The 25741-nt window shown below is 39.5% G+C and overlaps 1 protein-coding gene across 1 annotated transcript in view; it reads left to right on the top strand.

Moving 5' to 3' along the window:
• The window catches only part of ctnnd2a (catenin (cadherin-associated protein), delta 2a), a 225123-nt gene that overhangs the window by 102902 nt on the left and 96480 nt on the right, over positions 1–25741 (top strand). Inside the window, exons 6-11 of the mRNA XM_058635385.1 lie at positions 4313–4485; positions 10057–10111; positions 10591–10798; positions 11651–11768; positions 11969–12101; positions 15857–16030. Coding sequence (XP_058491368.1) covers positions 4313–4485; positions 10057–10111; positions 10591–10798; positions 11651–11768; positions 11969–12101; positions 15857–16030 — 861 coding nt within the window. The remainder of the gene's footprint in view (positions 1–4312; positions 4486–10056; positions 10112–10590; positions 10799–11650; positions 11769–11968; positions 12102–15856; positions 16031–25741) is intronic.

Raw genomic sequence — 25741 nt, 5'->3', positions numbered from 1 at the left:
CACCGTCTGATAGGTTTGTTCAACATTTAAGTGGTTACTTTAACATTGTTTATTCCCTCATTTTAAAGATGTTAAGGCTCTTGGCGTGCTTTGAAGGAAGGAAAGTGTGAACAGAGTCATGCTGCATGCATATAAAATACAGCACCCCTTGGCAAAATGATGTTGCCCGCTTAACATAAATGAAATAGGACCATTCTGTGTTTTCAGTTATGTCAAATAACAAGGAATAAACAATCAGAATCTGCAGTAATCTCCCTCATAAATTCAAAAACTAAGTCGGTTTCTCCAATGTCCATGCTCTGCTCTGCTCCACTGCAGCTGAAACTAAACTATATTTTTTTTTTTTGCCCAGAAGACCTGTCACAGGTCCACTGTGGTACCAGGAACAGGAACGGTAACAGGAAATTGACAATAACATTACATCACCCTTTAGCACTGAAAGAAATGCACCGCTGATGACAAAATGACACACTTTAGGATTAACTACAAGAGTTCCTGTATGACCATATAAAAATGCCATTGTTCCTTTGATATAAAGGCAAACAAAAAAACACGCCGTGACCCTTTTGTACCAATGACTTTTTCCAACTCCACACCTCGGGTTTTGATGAACAAATGTAATTGATGATTGAGAGGCTGACTGTGTAAGAGATCTCTCCAAATGTGCTTGGCATTTTCCTTGCAGGTCATTGGTTGTGGAACACTGCATTCCTATTTCACTTATTGTCTGGTGACCTTTTTGATAGTTGATATCGCTGTAATGGATGGCATTTTAAGAGCTGCTGGTGCTCAGTGCATTTGTATATGAAGAGCGAACTGATCTTTACGCATGTGTAATTTTGCCGAGCCAATATTTATGTTCTCGAACAAAAACATACTTGTGCAATGCAGATTTCTTGAGCTGTACTGTAGGACAGAAACAAAAGCTGATCAGTTAATGCTGCACACGTCGAACAATGGGGACTGTCAGATCATTTCAGTTTGATTCTGGCGTAGGAAGCCACTGCATGGGCGTCTCTCAGGCTTTATCTGAGTTCAAATAGATGGAACTTTCATTGTGAGCAGTACTTTTTGAGGTGCTCTATATCAGCTGTTTTTCCCCCCCACTTTTACTAATGGACTTGCTCCAAAAGCATCACACTTTTACCTCAGCTTTTTCTGTGTGTGTGTGTGTGTGTGTGTTTCCCAAAAGGGAGGACTACAAATAGCTATGTGTTAAATACTTAGTGTATGGTTCTTTTTGCTCTCAGCTGACACTGTAGTTGTACAATAAGTTGACAGAGACACTCAAACTCTAAAAGGGTTATTGCCATGAAAAGAAATTCAAGATTCTTTAGAGAGGTTTGGTTTAATCTGCTGTTGTAAAACCAGACGTTTTTAAAAACTATGTGGCTTAGGCTTCTCTTGTGTAAGGAATTATGACTAATGACCAGTTAATTGAGGGCATGTTCAGTTGGGCACAAAGTTGTGGAAAGAGCTAATTCTGGGGTCAATGGTCGTGGTTATGTTCAGATTAGGGCAAAGGGTATTATTAGGTTTATGTCCATGAAATGAATGTAAATTAAATTGTTATGTGACTGTGTTTGTATCATTACAATCAGTGCACATTACCTGTCAGTCAGTCAGCCTATTTTAAAAAAAAAAAAAAAAAAAAGAGTTTTGAATACCTGCTACATTTAGATGATCATGCAAATAATAAAGTAAACACAGTCAGGAAATAGTAGAAACATGTTTTTTAGTATTTGGCTTTGGTCTACTGCTATAAGAAAATAACTTAATAACTAAATCAGCAACCACTATTTTTAGCTGTTTCTGTTCATCTGAGGTAGAAAGTAGAAATATCAAGATTTGGGAACAGAAAACAATTTTATGACTCTCAAAAAACAAAATCAAATTCAGCGATAAGTATTTTTTGCTCAAATGTGTGATTGTAAAGGCATTTAGTCCTTTTGAGAGTTAAGATTTGTTTTTGAGCCAGGTTAAGGTTTGGGTAGTGATCAAAAATGAGATTTTTATAAATTCTACCAAGGTGTTAAAAATGTTTCATGTGAGACTTTGAGACATAAAACCATGTAAAGTTCACTCCACTCTCTCACACACAAACATTGTATCCACTTACAGTTAATTACGTCCAGTGTACTCACATAGTCTATACTTACTGCCACACATGCATAAACTTGACCAAAACTAATGACTGAGTTGTTATCTGACCATCCAACACAAACACACTTTACATTACACATATGAACATTGAAATAAACACATACGGCAAGCACAATGTAACAAACACCGAGGCTGAGTGATGATAACTTTGGGAGCTCCCACTCAGTCCGTGTAACACAAAGTGCTGTTTAATAATTCATACAGAGTTAGGAATGAATTGAGATGAGAGAAAGGCAAGTCTTTTGTGAAGAGGAGAAGCTGGAGCTGGTCGGAGTTCAGATTGCACACTCTCATAGGAAGAAAGGAATTCATGGAGGAGGAAAGAGAGAGAGAGAGAGAGAGCGCGCATGAGGGAGAGAGACATAGAGAACAAGCAAATAATAAGGCTCTTTGTTATTAAGAATATGAAACCAACATGCCAGTGAGCCCTGGGGAAGACACTTGTTGTAGCCTTTATGAGGATATATTCATGATATTCAAACATTTGAAATTGAAAAAGTAAGGAACAGAGAGAGCCTGGTTTAACTTTCTTACTCGACAAACTATAATTGCATACGTTTCATGTTCAGGAGATTTGTATTCAGAGGGAGAGAGAGGGCAAAAATAGCAACTTAATGAAATATGTATACACCGTTGAGTGAACAGGTCACCGACCTAACTGCTCCTTAGGAGATCCTTAACCACACATATAAACATGCACGCGGAAAAACCCACACAGCCACTCGCACCACAGACTACTGAGCAGTTTGAAAAATTTCCCTTCGCCTGACCTCGTCACCTCACACACAGTTTAGAAGATAGTCCATCTTAGTAACTACCTTATAATGTTCATATTCCCAATCAATATCAGCTTTAAGTGCCCAGCATTTGAATCAGAGTGAGGGGGATTATCATTTGGTGCTACAGCTGCGACTGTGTCAGGTACTGGAAGTGATTTACTGGAGTGTAATAGTGATGCACTTCCATGACTGTGGCCAATGTCATACACTTCTCAATGGATTCCAGATGATTAAGTACATACACGGCAACTACTAAATGATACTTGACATTTCCTCCCGATTGCAAGACACAAATGAGATGCAAAAGAAAAGAATGTTATGCTATGCAGTTGGAAATGGTGTACTGTAATAATAATGTGTTATTTTCCAGTTCTTCCATGATAAATGTTGTATCTATAAAAAAAAGACCTGAACCATATGCCTTGAGAAATCTGCATTGTTGTTTCTGTGCTTCATACTGTCGAGGCGTACTTTACAAATTGCATGTGCTGCAGACTTATCCACTGACAGCAGTGGAGGTGAGAGAGCACGCTTGACACAACAGATTAGAGGGGAGGAATCAATATAAATGATAAGGGCACGTTTCCAAACGGTATTGAGTTTTTTTTTAATAATTACACAGAAATGAATCTGATTTATCAGTGTTAAGATGCTTCAGATGTATCTCAGGCTCATCCAAAAGTCATATCCAGTGCACATTTCTTTCTTTTAGCATGGGAAATTGTATCATGAAATTTTATAAGTAACTTCAATCAGTGGATTTTACCATCTTCAGTTCTCAACCTTGTCACTGTCTAAGGTGTTTGGAAGGGGAGTCAAGTGCATTTTAGCAAGAGAATGAAAAGCCACGTTCCAATGTAGTGCAAAACTGCAAAGCTTACGAAACAGCAACATAAATAAAACAATATTCAAGCCTTCACTCCAAAGTAAACTTATATGTTACACAAAGGCTGGAGGGAACTGTGGTTCAAGGCGGTAGGGTAAAAATGGTTGCTTCAAGTTGTTAGGTGCTCCATCTATTACAACTTTCTTATTTTCAGCCCTCCTCCCATCCTCTCTATCTCCCTCCTCCTCCCATTCTCTGTGTTCCTCTGTTTCTCTTTCCCCTTTGCTAATAAATTATGTATGCCATCGCCAACTCACGAAGTGCTGCACTGCTGCACTATCTGCTCTAAATTGCTGCTCTCTCTCTCTCTTCCCGATTTCACTCTTCGCCTCTCAATCTCTCCTCTTCGTGCCCCTTCTCTTTCTCACTCTTAATCTCTCTCTCCTCACTCCTTCACACACTTTTCCCCTCTCTACATGCACACCAACTCAACTCAACCCCCACCTCCCACCCAACCATACACCACCTCTTTCTCTATCGGTAGGACCGGCTCTTCTTTCCCAGAGTTCCTTGCAGCTCAACTCCACCCCGGAGGCTTCGCTCCAGTACTCTGCCAGCTACCATAGCAACCAGACCCTCGCCCTTAGTGACAGCATCTCCGCAGCAACTCCTCAGCGCAGCGGGCAGGTTGGAGGAGCTGTGCACAGCTACAACCAGGTAGGAACAACTGCTGTACTCGGATGATAATGAGGCTGCTGGTGGTGTTGATGAAAAGTACAGTCAAACTGCTAATATCAGCTCTATAGATAAAGTTTTACTCTGCAGTTAATAAGCACATTGTCTTCTTCGCTCAAGCCTTTGAGGACCAGCGTGATGTTTAGATGTACTGTGTCTGCTTGTGTCAGATTCCTTGCTATGCTGATTTTTAATCAGAGACACAGTGAACATCACTCAGACTTGTGCATCATCAGCTATGTGTAACTCTGACTCTGTGTGTTCTCAGAGAACGTGGATTTATTAGACATCACATCTATGTGCACAGAGTCCTGTTTTTATTACTTTTACTGAAGTTGTAGGTCCAGTCACGAGCTGTCCAAAGCTTTTTTTGAAACAGGTGGGAGACGGCGCGGTTCCTCAAAACTGTTTATAAAAGAAGGGTGATCAGATTATTACAGTCCAAAATGAGGATTAAGGACTTGGAAAGTACAGTCAATAAAGTGAAGCGATAAATGCCACCACATTACTACACACACACACACACACACAGGTTTGTGCAGCTATGGTTTGTAAGACAAACCATTGGCTTTTCTTTGTTTAGACAGCCTAAACAATCCTTAACTATAACCAGTTAATGCCTAATCGCGATCCTAACCACAATTCAAATCTAAGCCAGGTCCTCAGAAATGAGGTTCTGCCTCATCAGGACCTGGTTTTGGTCTCCACGAGGACTGCTGGTCCTGACAAGGTCAGTGTTTATGCCAGAGAAGGTCCTAAAGAGGCAACAAATGCAAGTATGTGTGTACACACACACACTCTCAGACATGTACAGTATGTACATTAAAGAGACACCAAACATCTGGTAAATAAATCAGCAGCTGCAGTTCTTCAATTAAAGATGTTGCCAGTGTCTGGGACAAAATGAATGTTCCATTTGTGATAGATGTGTATAAATGTTAAGTGTGTGAATAAAGTGGACAGTTAGTAAGAAGATATTTCAGATCAAATGTGTTTACCTGTGAACTGTGTAATGCTGTGTTTATGTATCTCTTTAAATCTTTGTATCTGCACATTTTGTCTCTAAAGTGAAGGGTGTTTTATTTTTAATTTGGCAGATTTGTTACTGAGAAAGTGACAAGGAGTGACGTGTGTGTGTGAGTGTGTGCACAAAGGCATGTCTCTTTACACAGTGACACAGTGTTCTGTCTTTGTAAGTACTTTTATTAACCATACTAAACATATAGATTGAAAAATGAAGATGGATGGACAGATTAGGCAGAAAAGAAATCTGATTTCTTGGTCTTCAATATTTCTTGCCCTTCTACTCACAGTATTTCTGTCCTGTTTTCCCTCCTCCTCTGCTTTCTCTTCCTCTCCTCACCCTGCCTGTTTATATCAGAGTATGAGTGTACTGTATATGTGTGTTCTCCTCTCTGATGTCTTTGGCTTGTCAGTGTAATGGGGCCAGTGTTGTCAGCAGGGCTCGTTGCCCATGAATAGTTTTTTTTTTTTTTTGAATGTCAGTGCTGCTGGATAGGCAGTTGCATCTTGCATTCATGTGCAGTACATTCATGTTTTTACTGGTGCTCGTGTACAATGAAGTATGTGTCTTATATACTCCTATTTATCCGTGTGTTTTAAAGTTTCCTTTTTTAATTATTTTTAGGGAGAGAAAATGAAAAGTCTGCCATGTTGCTGCTTCTCTGTTGGGTATTTATAACCCTGAGAGGCCCTGCTTTAATAATGCATGGATACATGGCACCTCAAACATCCCAGTGTTTTACTGGGGGAGAAAATAAGCAGCAGTGTGAGATGACACAGAGTGCTCTCCCTTGCATAGTGTGTCGGGCTTTTCATCTGTTAGTTAACTCAGCCAACAATTCATCTATACTCATATTTTATTTACCTCAGTGAATAAGCCATCCATATCTATCTATCTATCCATTCACCCGTTCATGCCACATCATCCAAGCACCCTCTCGTTAGACTAAAGGCCATTTAAGTCTCACTTTAAAACTGGATGCAGCTGCGGTATGAAACACAGTCAGGTGACATAAACCATTAACGTGGTTCCTAAACTCACATTTGTTGCCTGCATTTCATCAGCATTAGCTCTCACACTTGGCTTCATAACCCACTAAATGACCACAGGGGACGTATTGAAGAACTTTATAGTTCACACTGTTTGGAATAGTTGCTCTCACGTCCCCATTAAGAGTCCCCGGCTATTTATAGATGCATTTACTAATCCACTCAAATATCCCTTTGTCCATGTGCACTTAAACTGATGGAGTGTCATTGTATATATATATATATATATATATATATATATATATATGAAGCATTTAAATGTGCACATCAATCCCATTATCACCTCAAGCACTCAAGCAACCTTTTTAATGACAGAATGCCATTGCTGTAATCCATACTAAACTGTAGTTCCAGCGAAAGGAGACACATTATCTGGGATATTATGGTAAACTTATGCTCTTAGAAAATACTTGATCAAAACAGACCAGATATATATAACTCTAAGTGTAAGTAACATCAGGGACTGACATCAACATAATGATTTATTTATGTTGATGTTGTCGTCACTTGGGAGACTGGACTTTTTGTAGAATCTACTGACCTGAACTGGAATTGCTGTCGACAGTATGGTGAGATTATATTATGGTGAATTAAAGTCATGAAATCACTTTTTATATGTCAAAGAAACAGACATTAATAGTTTCAACTTGTTGGTTGTGCCTTTTTATTAATTTCTGTGATTTCATGGATACATTAGTTGCTACTGAGCCATTGACTTTTGGATAACTTTGACCTGGATGAACGAGAATCCACAGACTTGTTTAAATGTAGTAATGATTCCTAAACAAATTCCCACCAGTCAGTCAGAACTGCCTCTTGGATTACAAGTGAAATGTCATCAACAAAACTCAAATCCAGTTGCCTATATCTACACGCTGTAAGATACAATGACTTTGATGATGGCCGAGAACCCTCAGAGACTTATTCCACAAGTTCATGTACCATCCACTGTTGTTTTAAAGTGATGTTCTCCACACACTAGTGACAGTTGACCCAGATTGAGGGTCAAGATTGTGGACACAGTGACAGAAATGTGTGTCAAGGACATTATATATGGAAGCACTGTATGCAATATAATGCCGTATTGCAATGTACAGTATATTTTCGTTCTTTTAGTCTTTATCAGAGCCTGCCAAAATAAACTTTTAGAGACTACTAATCCACTCAGTCGGAGATAAAGGTGTTTCTATAACCCCTGTGCAAAACAGTGGCGCTAAACCAAAGGTCTGTTGTCTTAAACAGACACAATTTAGCTTTAGCTTTTCGCAACTCGACACTGCCATTGAGAAGATAATTGGAGATTGTGTATGTACTGTATATATATATATATGTGTGTGTGTGTGTGTGGCTACATTTATCTCAGCAAGATTAGCTGAGCAGGCTTGTTTCTTTTTTCATCCCACTGTTTTCTCGAGAACTGTAAAGCTGCAAATGTTCACACCTGGTAAATGACCAACCAAAAATGACTCCACACTGTTTGTGTGGATCTGTGCTTGCACACGTGGGTTACACTGGTGACTTGGTTGGATAAATATCCAGACAATGTAATTTAATACAGTTGTGTGGAAATCACAAATTCGAATTTACAAAATGCAAATTGAGCAAACAGAAGAAACCTCTCAATCTGTCAATATTTGGTGTGGCCAACCTTTGTCTTCAAAGCGGCATAAATTATTATAGGTACACTTGCACAAAGTGTTTGAAAGAACACAACAGGTGGTTGTTCCAAACTTTTTGAAGATCTGCAGATACACTCAATGATGTAGAGATCAGATCTCTGGACTATGACCTTAATTGTATGTTTGGGGTCATTGTCCTACTGCAGAATCAGTATTTGGGGCCAATCAGATGCCTCCCTGATGATAATGCATAATGCATGATGGATGGCAAAGAAGCTCCACAGTGCTTCACTATTGCCTGCAGACACTCATTATTGTACAGCCAAATTCAGTCCAAAGCCCCAGCTGCCATTTTTTGAAACCCAGTTCTTATGTTTTCATGCATAGTGGAGTTGCTTGGCCAGAGGTATGGCCTTCTGGCTGCAGTTTTTCCATGAAGACCACTTCTGGCCAGACTTTTCAGACAGGAGATGAGTGTACCCGGAATACCACAGGTTTATGTCAGTTCTGAGCTGATGGCACGGCTGCACATCTTCCCATTTTGAAGGGAAGTAAGCATGATGTGTCTTTTATCTGCCACACCACACCTTTCCTTCATGTTGCCCGTTCTTTGTTCTTCTTCAAAGAGCTTGAACAGCATATCTTGAAACTCCAGTTTGCTTTGAAATCTTTGCCTGGGAGAGACTTTGCTGGTGTGGTATCACTACCTTGTGTCTTACTGCTGTACTCCGTTTCATGTCACAGGTCATATACCACGGTGAGACAGTCTTTAACTCTCTCCACTCGGTAGCAGAGTCTGGCTGTTCTTCACCCAGTTTCAAGCCTCTTACACAGTTGTTTCAGTTTCAACCCACATATGAAAATGATGAACATTAGCACCATTTTGGTGTGCTTGGTTGATTATACACCTAAATAATCCTTTGTTCAAGTGTGTCTATATGAACTGATGCAGGTTTGAATGGAAAGGGTGTTCACACCAAATTTAAAATTAATTTAATATAGATGTAATTTAATATAGGTTTCAACTGTTGGCTCACTTTAAATTCTAACTGTTTATTTTTTATCAATTTACAAAAAAAAACAGTTAGAATTTATATTTAGGAAAGCATTTTTAGCACTAAGTAAGCACAGTGACTGTTTACTTTCTGTAGGGTTTGCACCACTGCATTTACTATATATCTAGTAATAATGCATTTGAAACATCTTTTCAGCTCTAAACATCATCATAAGTATATGAGGCTCAGTGAAGCACTGGCATATGCTCTCCCCACAGCCCCTAGACACTAAGGAGAATATGTTTGAATAGACCAGCTTGTGACGTGTGGTAGAAAAGACTTTTTACACTTTTCCTCACAGACTTGCACAATATGTTTTGCCTGTAAGGAATTCATTGCATATTGCTTTTAAAGCTGTAGGTATCAGGATAGTGAGTGAGCCTAAATATGCATTTATTTCCCCTGTCCTTATTCAACATTTGCTCAAAATAAAAATAAAAGTCTGCTGTCTTACATTATGTCTTAGTTTAGATGGTGCAACAAGCTTCTATAAGAAATTATTTCATTTATCTGAGCTCTGTGGACGTCTGTCTATGAGTCTGTTTGAATCACCCCTCTGTTTTCTGTGGGGACTTCATTACTTGCTGCTCTAGGTTCATTTGGGATCCTCAAAGGCTTGAGTGAACATATTGTGCATAAAAGTTTTTCATGGCCTCTGCTCTTTATTCACTTTGATCACATTTTTCTGAACTCCCTCTGCTATACAATGTCCTTTTCCCCCACTAATCACGCTCTAGATTTGTCCCTTCTTCACTGTCATGGCTCCTCTTCTGTCACTCACTCTGTGTTGCTCTACGTCCCCTCAGGTGACATCAAGTCGTGCAGCCCAACCGCAACAATCACAACCTGGTGCAGGATCAGGTCAGGACTCGCATTTGCTGCTCTTCCCTTCTCTTCTCCATATCTCTTTCTCCCTCCCTCTCTCTTTGTGAATATGCATTTTTCTTCATATTAAGTGAATGTGGCATAGCATGAAGTTCTGTGGATACACAGAGATGACTTCTGGAGACGCTGATAGGCATGCATGAGAATCGGAATAAAAATGTTGCTAGTAGGACAGTGTTTTCAGAGACTGCATGTATAATTTTGTTACTTGGTAGTAGAGCATTTGTCTTCCATAATTTATGAACAGGCTGTACCATATACGGTCTGTGAAGTCTTCTGCTTTAGTAAACTTTCCCTGAGTCGAACCTGTGTGGGGTTTTTTTTGCACAGTATTACTCTTGCTCTGTGACCTGCCTGTATCTGTAAATCATTAACATCAGCTGCACCATATTCTCTTTCATCGTCTGCATCGTATGTTTATTCATATATTTTTTTTCTCTTCCCTTGATCTTTAGGTATCTACTACTCCAGCTCCACCTTGCCTGCCCAGCGTGTCAGCTCCCCTCTGTCTGGAGGAGGAGGCTCAGGGTCTGGTTCCCCTAATAAGCTCCAGCGCTTGGGATCATCCTCCGACTCACCAGGGTATTCTACCACTCAACGCCTCCCTTCCTCTTCCTCCTCTCCAAACAAACAGCCTCCTAATCGACTGGCCAAGTCATACAGGTATAGTGGCTCAGTGGCTGTGACGCTGATATTGATTTTGATCTATTGCTGATAATGCTGGTGTATAGAGTTTGATGGTGTTTGAAGGTAAATAAAGGAGACTGGAAGAAGAATAAATGACTGAATAGAAAGTATATAATTACAGGATGCAACTGGAAAATGGACTTTGAAGGCCACTGTCCTGTAATCTCTTCTATCACGCTGTATACTGTAAATCACACCCATGCTGTATTTTATAATATCAAACGAAAAATAATTACTTCACCCACAGAGAAATTTCCTTTGGGCAAAAGTGCAAGAACAATTGAAGAAACAAACACAGTATAACAGACACCAAACAGCATACAAGGTTATATAACGCACAGAATACAAATAACACAGAATAAAAATGGAATATTGTTAAAACAGTGCTTGTCAAGATACATGTGAGAGTTTGCTCTATAACGTTGCTCTGAGGATTAAAGATTACAGTCAGAAAACAGATTGTGTGATTGGTCATTTAGAATCTTTTTTGCCTGTTTGAATACAGAACCTTCAAAGATGGTCTGAAGGGAAGAGTCACTTTCATTACTATCCTCACCATCTTTGTACCATATTGAATACCAAGTCTGTTTGGACTCTCCAGCACAGCAGATTATGACAATTTTATGCCACCAGAAACCATTATATCCTCATGAAAATGTTTACTGACATCATCTCAAGTGAGAAGTTGGCTCATTTTCCCATAGACCGCCATTCTAAGAGAGTTATTTTTGCAACTAAATGCTACTTCCATCCCACTTTCCAAGCAACGGTGAAATGGAATGTATCTTTTGAAGTCATCATTCGTCCGTTTCTCATTTTGTCTTGTAGCACCACAGTTGCTGTGACAACAGCAGGAGGGGCGGGTTCTCCCCTGAGGGTGGCATCTCCGCCCAGCTCAACAGCAGCAGGGGGAGGGGCCAGCTCATCATCATCCCCTCTTCACCAGGTAGAGACACTTTAACACGCTTCGTATGTGGACATGAATATTAATATTTTTTATGTAAAGAATGTGTTGAAATTGCATTACAAATGTCAAAACAAATGTGAAGTAATTGCACCGGTACACAAAGCCACCCTGTACGTACCTCTCTTTCTTTCTTTTTTTCGTCAGTACATTTTAAAATCAAAGTTTTTTTGACTTTTCAGATGAGTTCAGGCATCGGGAGCTATGCTACACTGTCTCCCAAAAGACTGGCCTCTCACCACGCCTCTGACCAGTACAAGATCTCCCACGAGCTCTACGCTTCTGCTACACTGCAGAGACCAGGCAGTCTGGCAGGTGGGAGTTCACGCCCTCATGCACGCTCACATGCACGCTCACATGCACCTTAACCTGAAGCAAATAAGTAACGCTTGTGAAAACAACCACCTGCACTGAGGGTGGTAAACATACGTGAGTTCAGTTTCAGTGCATATCTTTGAGGGTTTTTGTCTGTTATTGATCCAACGTCTGGTGTTACTGGAGCTTTTTTTGGAGCTTTTTGTGTTTTCATTGCTTCACGCTGCCTTTCCAAGAAATGTCAATTGCTATATTTCAGTCTACTAAATTAGTCAGTCTATGAATAAGCACATCAGTGCATTGTGGTTGGTGCCCAAGAGTTGTCTACTCTATATAACAACAATTGTACATCGGGGGAGATGTCAGAACATATTTTGCTTCCACAGTTGCATTGACTGTTTAATGGGTTTCTCTATTGACTCTATAATTGAGTTGGCTGAATGGCAAACTCGGAATGAAAAGGTGTCGCGCCAACTGCTCGTGGTCCCTGGTAGGTTAGTGTAGTTTGGCTGTTTGTCTTTATTTTAATTAAATACTGTAGATAACGCACACAGCTCCAAGGATGCCATGATAAGTGCTCTTCAAGGTACCTTGTGCTTCAGAGCGTGAAGGTTAGTTTCAGGTAACTACAGTAAGAATTCTTTTGTGGAGTTTTTTCTGGGCCTTTAAGGATCATCTTAAAACATATACATCATCCACTTTGTTTATTCTTCCTATATGGGCAATTTGTGAAGTGATTGTAAGATAAAGACCCTTAATTTCAGCAAGACAAATTAAGTTTTAGATATGGCTATTGATTAAACCAGACAGTGATATCTGAAGCTCTGCGGAAGTGTAGCTACATTGATGAAAAATGTGACCTTTCTTTAGTAATTAAGAACATGGCTGGTTATAATTGGCATAAATATGTGCCAGAGAGCACCTCCAAATTAAACTTTAATCGAGTCGCAATGCGAGAAAAATGTTAATCTCAGAGTCTGTAATCTGAAGCGTGTCATCTCTCTTAAAGACTTCATATGGAGAAGGCAAAAAAGGAAACATGTGGAAAAGAGCTTTTAGACTCTTTGTGATTAGCAGATCTGTGTGATTGTTTGAATTTACTTTGATGAGCTTGAACTATTAAGAGCTAGTGATTGATTTTATTAGGAAGATTAATAAATCCATGAGTCTGGTGGAATCCGGTTTCTGTAATTCCCCATGCTCACCATGTGTTTAAAACTGTACAAACAAAGAATTGTTTGTGGGTATCATTAGTTCAAGTGTTCTTTATCCCAGCGTGTGACATCCTCATGGATAAAGCACAGTTTTGTTTTGTTTTGTTTTTCAGTTTGAGAGCCTAATGTTCTCTGTGGTTAAATTACACAAAACAGAAATCACCCTAAAAAGAAACCGTCTCTTCAGTTTATGCATGATACAGTCCACTGTGTATGAACATTAACAAAGTGTTGAAAAAGTTTAATATTTAGCTCAGAAAAATACATTAAAAATAAATTCAGTGGCGATTAAAAAGTACTAGATGTCTAATTTAATTATTATTTATTATCACTTTCATAATGAATGAATGAATTGTCTTTTATTTTAATTGACTGACCTGATTGTGTTGAAAGAACAGTGGGTAGCTGTCAAAAATAGCAGTAGCTTTCTATTTTATTTTATTTAAATTTTTACATTACTCATAGGAAATATTTAGTTTTGTGTCGTTTGGAATCTGAGGCATTTTTTTCTTTTACATTTTGCCATCCTGTTATATATTTCACTGAATCATCAGACATCATAGCAATACATCTTTCTCCATTTTCTTCTCCGCATCATTCTGTCGTTTTCCCTTAAAGTTCCGTCACCCTTTAAAAGAAAGAGGTCAGTACTTCCCTGAGTGGGCCCCTGCGAGTCAAAAAAATAAAGAATAAAGAATAAAATCTGAATCACCAAGACTTCAAAGACAAGGGAATGGGAGGAAGAGAGAGATTGAGGATGAGTCATGCTGTTATTGGGTGTGTCCACGGCTCTAATTAGTAGTCCTTCATGCATATTCTGATGGTTGGTGTCTTTTGCTTGCTTCCTTTTACAAGTGTGTCTGGAGGTAAATTATAACCTCATTTCAACTGCAGCTCAATAGATGTAAAACTTCAGCTCCATCCCTTCATATTTCTATTTTCTCATCTCTCTTATCTGTCATTTGTTTTATGTCCTGTCTGCTTAACTGCTGGTTTGCAGAGTGTGACTGGATGCAGCTAACCTTTCCTTCATTGCCCGGGGTAGGTAAACAGGCCAGTTGGTTAACCACACTAAAAAAGGAGGACACAGTTGCAGGAAACGTAATACCCTCTTTGCCACAGTCATGCTTCATCACCAGCCAGTCGCCGCCATACTATAGTACAGCAAGTGCGGCCAGCCTCATGTTCATACCCCATATTGTTCCACTCATCCTACCTCAAAGACTATTTGACAGAAGTTTTAGGACAATAGGTCCCTGGTGCATATTTATTTTTGAGTATTCACTCTGATTCATCTTTAAAAGACTCTCTGTGGATGCTGCTTTTGTTGGACGGTAAAGAGAAAAAAAAAACATTGATACTAAGCTGCAATAAAATGTAAGCATGGCTACACAGCTAAGTTCCATTGGTGGCTGATGTGATGTGAAAGGTCGAGGGGTTTTGACTGTGTTATAAGTTAATGGTGAATACACAAGAAGGCCTGACACCGAGTATCGAGCACTGCTTTATCCACTGGAAAATCCTTGGCATGCAACTAATGTGATATTAGCTCCATTGGACCGTCTCTCTTTCTCTTCATCACTCATTGTTCCCTAAGTCTGCATGTATGACTATGTGCAAGTCTTTCCACGTTATCTCCTGCCATGTCACCAAAGCTCCGTTGACTGGCCTTCACGTTCCCAGAGTCTCCTACCTTTCCCCTCTTTCCTAATTTTAATTTTGCTGTCAATGTTTTTCATACAGAGGCTCCCGCCTTACATTTGTTCTGCTGTGTAATGAGCAAATGCCTGCTGTCAGTGACTTCCTTGCCCCATGTTTGTGGGATCCGTGCCAAACACAGAGCAAGAGGGGAGGACACTGCATCTCATTATTTTACAGCTGACAACCAGCAATGTGCTCCGGGAAGATTAAAAAAAATGAAATACAGAGGCTCTCTTCCTCTCCCTCGATCTCTATTTTTGTTTCCTATTACATGTCGCTGTGCTTGTCTGTCTTTATTTTTCTGTCATTTTTTTGTGTCATTGTGATTTGGTGCATCTATAACCACACATGCACACACACACACACACACACACACACACTGCTATAATAACGTCTATCACCTGGCACTATAACACTCAAATGACAGACAAATGTGTAAAATGAAATTGAGCAGGTTATACAAATAGAGTAGTGATAAATGCCTGCTCTGTGGTTAAGTGAGCTCAGTTTTTTTTTCATCCCTGTCTTTTCACACTGCATCTGTTCTTTGATCTCATCGGATAATGATGTATCTTCTGCCAGATTTGTTTGTCTTTATTTATTCATCCATCCCTCCTACAGCATTTCTCTCTATGTTGTGGATGAAGCAACGGAAAAATAACCATATTTATTATACCAAACAAATGTCAGAAAACTAAGTAGAAAACATTGTCCAAAGACTTAGACTCAAGCCTTGTGTTTCCACCTGAATGTGTCCTCTGCACACTTTCTGTTCCTTGCGCCACAAAAATCTGTCTTACCTCCTGTACCATCTCATATTTGTGTCTCTCTTTTCTCCAGGCTCTCGAGGCTCCTACAGTAGTCAGCACAGTCAGGAGCCCCTTCGGCCCTTGGGGTCCCCAGAGCACCACATAGATCCCATCTATGAAGAACGTGTCTACCACAACAAGGGCCCCATGAGGAGCCTCAGCCAGGGCCAGGGGCCAGATGCAGGCCCCTATCGCAACAACACCGGTAAGGCCCTTCCTCTATTCGTTGATACACTGACAGCAGTTTCATTTTACTTTAACTAGTTTGTGTTTCATTCACCCCAGTATGTTGTTTTGTTTTCTACAGTGTTTTTCACAAAATGGTACAGAGTTTCCTATTTTTGTTAAAGCCTTTGTTTTATTCCTTTGTGCATTTCCTGCTGATATTGCTGACACAACACACAGATTTTAGATTATGGACGAGAACTGCCTTGATGCAAGCCTATAGCTGAGGAGGCAAAAGATGCTTTCATTAGGAGCTCATTTTCCAATCGCTCTGACAGTCACACAGCATGTGTTCACCTCACGTTGATCTCCTCGTTTACTCAGTGTCAGGTTTACATGATATATAGATAAACAACACTAACCAGGACAACGTTGTTGCCACGTGAGGTGTGATAGCTGTTTTTATTTAAAGCTGAAGGGTTGTCCCAGTTTTTCCTTGGTGGTATGTAACTGCTGTAAATGCTCTTGTGTGCTGTGTAGCAGGTCCTGTACATATTCAACTACGTCCAACCCACAAGAGGAGAAAACTAAATAGGAAGTGAGGAATTTATAGAAAAGACCTTCAATTACGTATTTATTACTTCAGGTTAGGCGCATTTTTGATCAAACTCACACATTCAGACACACTCATTTTCACCCGTTACCCAATAGCTCCACTGCTGTCAGCGATGTATTTTTAATGGAGCCTGATTGCGCTTATCTCATCTTGGGTTTAGGTACGCCATGTTAATCCCATTACGGTGTCATACCCCCACGAAAAACACACAAGTCGGTCACGCCACATACACAGCTCCCTCTGTGTCATTACACAGCCTAGCCTTAATAGCTATCATTAGCTCTCAGGTCAAGTAAATATGCCAGTCTAGAGCAGAGATCGAGTTGATCAGTTTGACTCCGTTTAAATATAGCTCTTGACTCATACTTGATTTAAAGGGTCATTGGGTTGCCTTCTATTGTTGTGAGGTGATGTATTGCTTTGATTTCCATCAGTGTAATTCGGAATGGCGCGTGCAGTGATAGGATTGTCTTTTGCAAACAGGAATTAATTAAATATGTGCAGTTGAGAAGTATACAGAGTCGATCCACTGTTATCTATAATTTACTACACTTTGTATTTGTACTTTGAATAGATGGTTATAGGAAAACTCACAAAGGAAATTTGCACTGCAGCCACCAAAATCAATAGACTGTGGATAAGACCGTGTACATTTAATTGAAACACTTGAAGTTTACGGCACTCTTCTGCTATGATACTGTATTTTAATAGATTGTCTCGTTTAGTTGTGCTAAATTGTCCATCAGTGTATATCAGCATGAGCTTTTTTTCACATACACGTGCAGTTTTACCCCTGCTGTGCTTGTCCAACTCCCCTACACTATCATGGCAACGTCAGTGGGCAATAACTAATAATTGTCTGATCACATTGGAGCACATTCCGAGTCATGTGAATAGCATGTCTGCTGACAAGGAGCTTCATAATGCACAGAGTGATGGCATGTAATGAACTGATAAGAGCTATGCTGACACTGTGAGCGATAAGTCATTAATTATGTCAAAGTGCCTTTACTTGGCAAAGGCAGGCTCACATTATTGGTTCATTAAGCTGGCATGGATCAACGTGATTAATGCTATAAGTCATGCAGTCAGTGGAAAGAAGGGGAATGCATTGGTGTTTGGAACGCGTTCCAAAAATCTGCAAGGCTGGAGTGAGTGAGGTGGTCTGTATACGCTGCAGTGTCCTGCTGATTTCACCCAGTATAAACACTTGCTGTATGATACAACAAAAGCAGTTTCAGATGAAATGTACATGCACTGGTTTTTATATAGGCTGTTTACTGACTGCATTTTAGGACAAATAGTTAAGAGGGCGAAGTGGGGACAGAGAGCAATCAGGACATGAGCAGGAAGTATATGAAGCTGACACTTAGCAGGGTTAAGACGATACTCTGCATTAAATCAATTTCCGAGCGTTTATGGAGCCACCGTGTCTGATTTATTACCAAAACATGCAAATTGTGTTTCTTTGGCTCAGTCGTCTACTCTCAAGTCACATTTAGTTGGTTTATGTTTTAACAGTGGCGCTCTCAGCTGAGGATTTACTCTGTATTTTTCAGGGACTTGTGATTTGTGTCTAGTCTAATGGCAACTCTCAGCCTCTTCCATCCAGCCATAACAGCAGCAGTAAACAAACAGATCCTGTATTCTTAGGAAGTCTGCTGACATTTTTGTGCAGCACAGCGGACAGCAGTTTGACAACATGCTCCACAGTTCAGTCAGGTCCAGTTTAGAACACTGTCAATTGTTTAACCTGTCTGTCTGCTCAGTTTCCACGGCTTCCCTCTTGTCACAGCTCAGTTAACTTCTACATGTTCGTCTGCCTGTCTGCCTCTCTGTCTGTCCTTCTCTCTCTCGCTTTGTGATGTGATTTGTGAGTCTGTATGTGTGTATGTGTGTGTACTTGCATGCATGTGTGCACGGGAGCGACACACAGTGTTTCATTCTCAGATTAAACCGGGCCAGTGCCCCAGAGAACTGCAGGTTAATGTGGCCTATTTCTGGTAATAATTCCTGCATGGTCACTGTGTCTCCAGAGCACACGCACGTTCTGGTACAAAGAACTGTAGTAAGGAAATACCTCGGGATTTACACATTTGTTTATTTCTCCTAAGTGACATGGTGTGTGTTTGAAATCAACCTGCACTCTTACATTTATTCTGCTTTTGACAACCTGTACTCTCTTTAGAGAATCTCGCTCTCCCTCTGCTTAAGTTTTTTTATACTCATAAATAGAAACTTACTGTAGGCTATATATTTGTTGTCATTCTCCATTTGTGTCTTTTGTAATATCAACTCACTCAATAGACGGTGCTTGTCAGTTAAATCCTCTGATTTTCCTTCACTGCCTTTCATGTCCTCCTCTCTTCTTTCCTCCAACCCCCTCTCATTGTTCTTTACTTTTTTTTGTATCCCCCTCTGCCTTTGTTTGTTACATTTTTGCTATTGCACCTTCTGTCCTTATTGTGTGTCATGAAAGCTATCTTGACCTGTATTAATGACTCTGACCACTGGAAATAACAGTGTCTCTAAATGGATGTGGCACTTTTTCTCTTTAATAGCTTAACATCAGGCCTGCACATAGCTCAGGTGGTGACAGTGAGAATGGGTAGATTCACTGCTATGGCTATTTGTCAAGTGCATCTAGTAGCCGGGTTGAGCTATTGCTGCTGATAAGGGGTGTTATGTAGTTTAACATTGCTCCCTGCAGTATCTTTCGAGGAGACGGACACAAATTCTTAAACAATCAGTATTCACTACGCCATGGTGGAACGAGGCTATTTTTCCTCAACATTTAAGAGAACCGTATGGCGTATGGGGGGAAAAAACGTTGTGATTTTGCATTAAGTGCCATACATTACATACATTCTAAAACACAATTCCCATTAGACACACTGTTCTACCTAAGTGTTTATGGCGTATCACCTGCCAGTAGGGCTGCATCACAGACGGTGCTCTACTTTGCATCTACAGAATTATCTATCACTACACACTTTATGGAAGTTTCAACCATTTAATGACCTGTGTGGTGATAATTGTGTCATAAAGACATTTACATGTGCAGCTTTAGTGTGGTTTACATAAGTCAAATGCACGCTTTCTTGACCAAAGTGATGTATATTGTGTCCAGCGGCTTGGCTTGGCGAATGTTTTGTATACACGGAGGTTTGAGGAGATATTCTTGGTCTGCAGTGCAGCTTCTGTAGTCTCAGTTTCCCTGTTCTGTCTTCTGTCTGAATATTAGTAGATGAATGATGATGTTTTTCACACAGTGTGTTTTTATTCCTCTCTGTGGTAAAGCTGTGGTGCTGTAGGAAAATGCCGTTTTACACACACACACACACACGATTATGAATCGGTTTATGCAGCTATTCTATTTAGGACACTGCATTGACTTCCATTCATTTGGACATCCTAAACAAAGTGTTATTCCAAAACCTTAACTAAAACCAGTTAATACTTAACCCTAACATTAACCCTAACAATTCAAATCTGAGCCCTAAATTGAATGAGTTCCTCATTGAAACCAGGTTTCTGGTCCCCATTAGTTCTAATGGTCCAGTACACATTTTCTCATGAGGTTTCTGCAAGTACATTTGTACAGTTGACAGGACAAGGGAACCACACTGTGCCCCCATGTGTGTGTCTGGGTGTGTGTGTGTTGACAAGGTTAGCAGAACAGAGAGGGCATGGCTGTGCAGAGACCTTTAGAAGGAATTGTGCTTAAACTCAGAAAGGGTGACCTCAAAGAAATCTTGTTTGCACCTAATCAATACCAAACCTGCCCTATATAAAGACTTTTAAGAACCTTTACTGCACAATATAGTGTTTATTGTTGTTGTGACTGAATACCTCAACAGTGTAAACAAAGGGTGCATGTCACCACTAATAACTTATGATAAACTGAAGGTGGGAGATGCAATTATTGTAATTCACTTACTGTAAATATACATACAGAAAGTAAACAAACACGAGTATTTAATTGTAACTGTTAATAAAACATATGTACATTCTGGAATAATCCTTAACTCTGTGAAACACAGATTGAAATGACTCCTTTGGTTATTTCTGATTCTCATAACTAGTATGCAGATATTTAGACTCTCATTTACCATTACTGACTTATTAGCAATACACTGAGAAGTAACACTATCATTGGCTGAATGTCTCCATACTGTTTCAGCAGCAATGCATGAATAACAAGCACTGGAAATTGATTGCTCTTACTAGACCTGAATCAACACTTCTTTTTCCATTAGGAACTGATAAATCCTCAGTGTGGGTTTATAAGGCGCCGCAGCATTGTTAGACCTTTGGCTCGAGCATCTCCCCAGTCACTTTAAGGTGTCACTCACCACGCTCTGTCAGTCCCTTTGCTTAGATTAGGTTTGTTTGGCCAGGATCAATTGGAGCTTGGCCTCTGATCCTGCTGGTCTTTTAATGAACGCGCTGTCTTTTGAACACCAGTGAAAGAGCTGGGAAATTGAGCCCACTTAAAAGGTGTTGTTTACTTCGTGGGGAAAACATTGCCGCTGGTAAAATGTTCACTTTGTGTCGGTCAGCTTAAAGACAGTGTCTCATCTCAGTTTAACTCTCGAACTTCCGGAAATGATGTACCGACTAGAACGACCAGAGGTCATTTTGACCTTTCATAGATTAATGTAGACTATTTTAATAAATAAAGTCCAATCAGAAAATAAATAGATGTGTTATGTGAATATAGGAAACACTGTGAATTCTAACAAGTAAGGCAATGTATTATTAATTGACCAACAAAAATCGGAGCAGCTGTTGAGCTGCAGATACAACTTCGAAGTACATTATTTTTCATTTATAACTCAAAAGAAATTGTTTCTTAGACCTTCAAACATAGGCATTCATTTATAAATTCAAATATGTATGTCAAAGCCATTTAAAAACATTTATGAAGGTTGTCTACCATAACAGTCTGCTTGACCGTCAGGTAGAAAATATGAAAATCAACTAATCGTAGGGTTAACAAAAAAGAAAAAAACTAAAGGATGGAGTAATCAGGTTGTTTTTGTGGCATTATAAATGACACTGGCACCTGTGCCTCACTTTTAACATAGTTTTTAACATTTGTTGCAAGTGTCCTTTCTTGTATTTTGATATTATTCAATGCTAGATCCTCAACTAAACAAAATAATGCTGTGATGGCATCTTCAATGTTGTGTGCTGAACTATCACCAGCAAATATAGCATGTTTTTTTTCTATCTTATGATTCATATAGGCTTTGATTTTGGTAATTATGCTAGTTTACTAATGCTTGTTGCATAGATTTTCACAGATTTTCAGAGTAAAAGCAGAACTATGAGAGTCCAGTCTGTGTTTTTCTTTTCATAACAGGGTGTGTTGACTCATCCTTTGTCAGAGTTGATGTCAGACGATCCCACTGAGCAGTTTCTACCTGAAGCTGCATCTCCATCAGCCTCATGCAGACAGACTTTGAAGCAGAGCTAAACTATCATAAATAAGACAAATAGTAATTGTAATAGTGATGTGAGTCTTCAAGGGTTGGGGTCAGTATCAAAAAATACATGTTACACACTCAATTTGACCGCTATGGTAAAATCCAAGAACGTTTTTATAACATTGTTAAAATGATAAATACACACATTAAGGAAAAGTCATGGTCTCTATGGTTTCATATGTTCGACAACAGTCAAAATGACTAACTTGGTAGTTATTGTTAAATTAAGCAGGGGAAAAATAGGCACAAGAAACAAAGGTTTTAGAAAGTGGTTTATGTCTTTGCATTTCCAAATGAATGTTTTAGTCCAGTTCATCTGTTTTGACTGTGACAGCACATGCAACTGTGACCTATAATACAATTTAATTTACTGGACAGGAGCTTAGTTTAAAAGTTGAATCCATGTGGCTTAAACTTATGCGTTTTTGCTGAAGCCCCAGAAAGCTTTAATTACCAGCTCAACACATCTGACTTACTTCACACATCAGCACAATTTCTTTCCCTTGTGAAAACATATGGCATTTCTGAAATGTACGTTCAATGTTAAAGTTTTATGTGATACACTATAAGCACAAAGCATGTGTATTTTGAAGCGGTGACCACACACACACATTTACATTACAGTACAGTCCTACTTAAGTCCCTTGCTGTCTCGGTTTACATGATTAACATAATAGCATATGTTTCATCAGCAATAATAAATTTGTAACTATAGAAGCAAACATTGATTTGTTTGGCTACTCGGAGATCACAAAAAACAGCATTGGCTTTTCTCATCAAAATACTTCATATAAACTGTTTTAAATATGCTTTATTAAATAATTCATTCACAGTGTCTCACTGTATATACTCTCTGTATTCATTTTTATTATATCTGCATCAGCTATTTGTCTCCGTATTATCCCCACACAACTAAAACTACATGTCCCGTGAGAAAAGTATAAAAAGCATATTTCAGCCTCTTTTCTCATTAAGTTTCACTGTTCCTACATTATTTATACTGACTCCAACTCAAATGTGTTAAATCAGTCATGATCACGGCAAATGTGACATTCTTTCTATTTTCTGATCCACTTATCTTATTCAAGGTCGAGGGGGTGCTGGAGCTTGTTTCAGCTGACAGTGGTTGACAGAGCTAGAGTGCTCAGGGGAAAGGAACATTCACATTACCCCAGGATGATGAAGGGTTTTCCAATCCACCTAACCTGCATACAAAAAGAAGCACCTGGATCATATGCACATAAAAACAAGAGCAAATCTAATACACAGAAAGGCCCCCAGATAACCTTTAATTTATTTTGCTTATATATTCTTATTTGAATTTTGAAAAATGTATGCTCATATTGCATAGTGCTAAGAACAAAGCAACCATGTTTCCATTACAGTAGGACCCACAAATCATAACATGGTACTTTCTTGTTTAAACTTGTCAATATGACGATGAGTAACATATACTGTTTGTTAGACATAGAAAGTTGTTTATTTGCAACCTCTGATCTTAAAAGCCTGGGGCCCCCTGCTGTGTCTTACATTCTACTACTACAGAAGGTACAAACATGTGTCCATGCACGCTTGTGTGTCAGGACCTGCTCAAAATGATATTAGCTGTTTCACAAATGGCAATAAAAATAGTCAGAAACATTATATTATTCACAAATTTGCTCTCGACATGATTTATATTTATTTTCTGGGTCACAATGGTTTGTCACTGTGTTGCACTGGTATAGAGAAGCTGTTTTTTAGTTCTTTCTAATTCAATATCACTAAAACAAAAGGTCCAATATATCAATAGAGACATAATGTGCACTTGCTTTGAACGTTTTACCTCCGATTTCTTTTAAATGTCTCTTTGTTTTAACTAGTGTTTGCTGTTTTGGTCCATAAAAGAAGTTTAAACCCACATTTAACTGGTTTCTACAACTTTCACACAGGAGCAAGAAGCTATCTGAATTTATCTGACATTTATCGCAAAGTCGATAGCCTTTTTATCGTGATAAGGTTTTGGGCCATATTGTCCAGCCCTAGTCCTAATAAGTTTTTACTTTCAGGCTAGAATCGGGTTTAAGATGGGGTTTGAAATCTAGTTTTGACACTTAATATAAGGGAGTGAGATTAATGTATAACGAGTGCATTAGGCTTTCTCACAAATGCGTGCATGTCCTCGAGAGCTTCCAGCTCAGGAACATCAAGAGCTGTGTTTTGGCCAGAAGGCTCTCTCAGGGATAAACAGAAAGGGGATCTAATCCTTACTCCTCTCCACATCCAGCCAGTGAATGCATGCTGTTGACCTCAAAGCACTTGAAAAAGATGTGGTACAGGGATACATGTTTCACCCGTGTCAATCACTAGCTTATTTAGAAATCTGTGTTGGGTCCTTGTGCATGTCTCTGTGAGCGAGTGTGTGTCCGTGTCTATGCGTGAGAGACTGTACTGAGGGGGTTTTGTGTAATCGTGCTGAGCGCTGAAGCGTGTCAAGAGAGAGGACATGTCCTCAGCTCTGATCACATAGAGTCTACTACAACCACAATAGGGAGAGAGAGTGAGAGAGAGAGGGAATGGAGAGGGTGTTAGTAGAAGAAAGGGAGTGGAAAAACATGAAATGAATGGATGATGAAAGGATGACGGACCAAAAAATGAAGCAGAGAAGGAGTGGTCAGCACGAGAGGGAGGGCAAGACAAAGATTTCAAAAGAGATGGTTGAGAATAAAGATGGATGGTGGTGTGGACTGATAGGAAAGGATGAAAAGAAAGAGTGTAAAAGGGTAAGGGAGTGACGGCGGAAAAAAGTGAGAGAGACGGTAGGATTGAAAGAAATGGAGGCAGAGATGAAAGTATGAGAAGGGAGGATGGACGTGGAAAAGCTCAGAGGATTGGTTTGATCCCTCTGGTTTTTTTCTCTCTCTCTCTCTTTCTTCCCCCACCCTTCTTCTCTCACTGTTTTCTTGCATATTTTGACTTGTATATTCAGCGGTGGCTGCTTTTTTCTCTCAGCATTGCCAAGAAAAAGTGAATGCTGCTCCAAAGTAGCCAGCCATTCAGCCTCGGCTGGCTAATTGCAGAGGTATCACTGTGTCAGATGACTAATACAGTTTCCTTTCTTGTTCCTTAATATGCCAACCGAGCAACAGCCACCACTTGTTTACTCTGTGGTGAAGCGAGGCTGTACAGAGACACACCCATCCTTTTATTTCCTCTCTAACACAATTTCACACTGGGAGAGAGCGTCAAGTGTGAGATGTGTGTGTTTGTGTGTGAATTCACATTTCACACTTTGTTTAATATTTCATGAAACAGCGCAATGAGTTTATCTTGTGCTGCTTTCACTAAACATCTTTTTTTTATCATGGTTATTCTAAAAAGCTAAAACTCAACCTTCAGCCATGTGCTTAAGTTAACAGCCCTGTCTGTAATGAAAATAAATGGCATATATGCAACTGCAAGATCTGAATAAAGTTGATATCAAACACTTGTAAATTTATACTGAACATAGCAATCCATAGCACCATATTTTAACATTACCTGGTGCAGGTTTTATGCTAATAAACTGAAGGAGAGGAAAGCTTGAGGTTTTGCTGAGAAAATATTCAGGCGGAATCTCAAGATGGCACAGTTTGTGCCGAGATGTGCCAAAATGGCTTCTCAC

Source organism: Solea solea, chromosome 1, assembly GCF_958295425.1.
Source record: "Solea solea chromosome 1, fSolSol10.1, whole genome shotgun sequence".
Taxonomy (NCBI): Eukaryota; Metazoa; Chordata; class Actinopteri; order Pleuronectiformes; family Soleidae; genus Solea; species Solea solea.
This window is presented reverse-complemented; position numbering and strand designations above follow the sequence as displayed.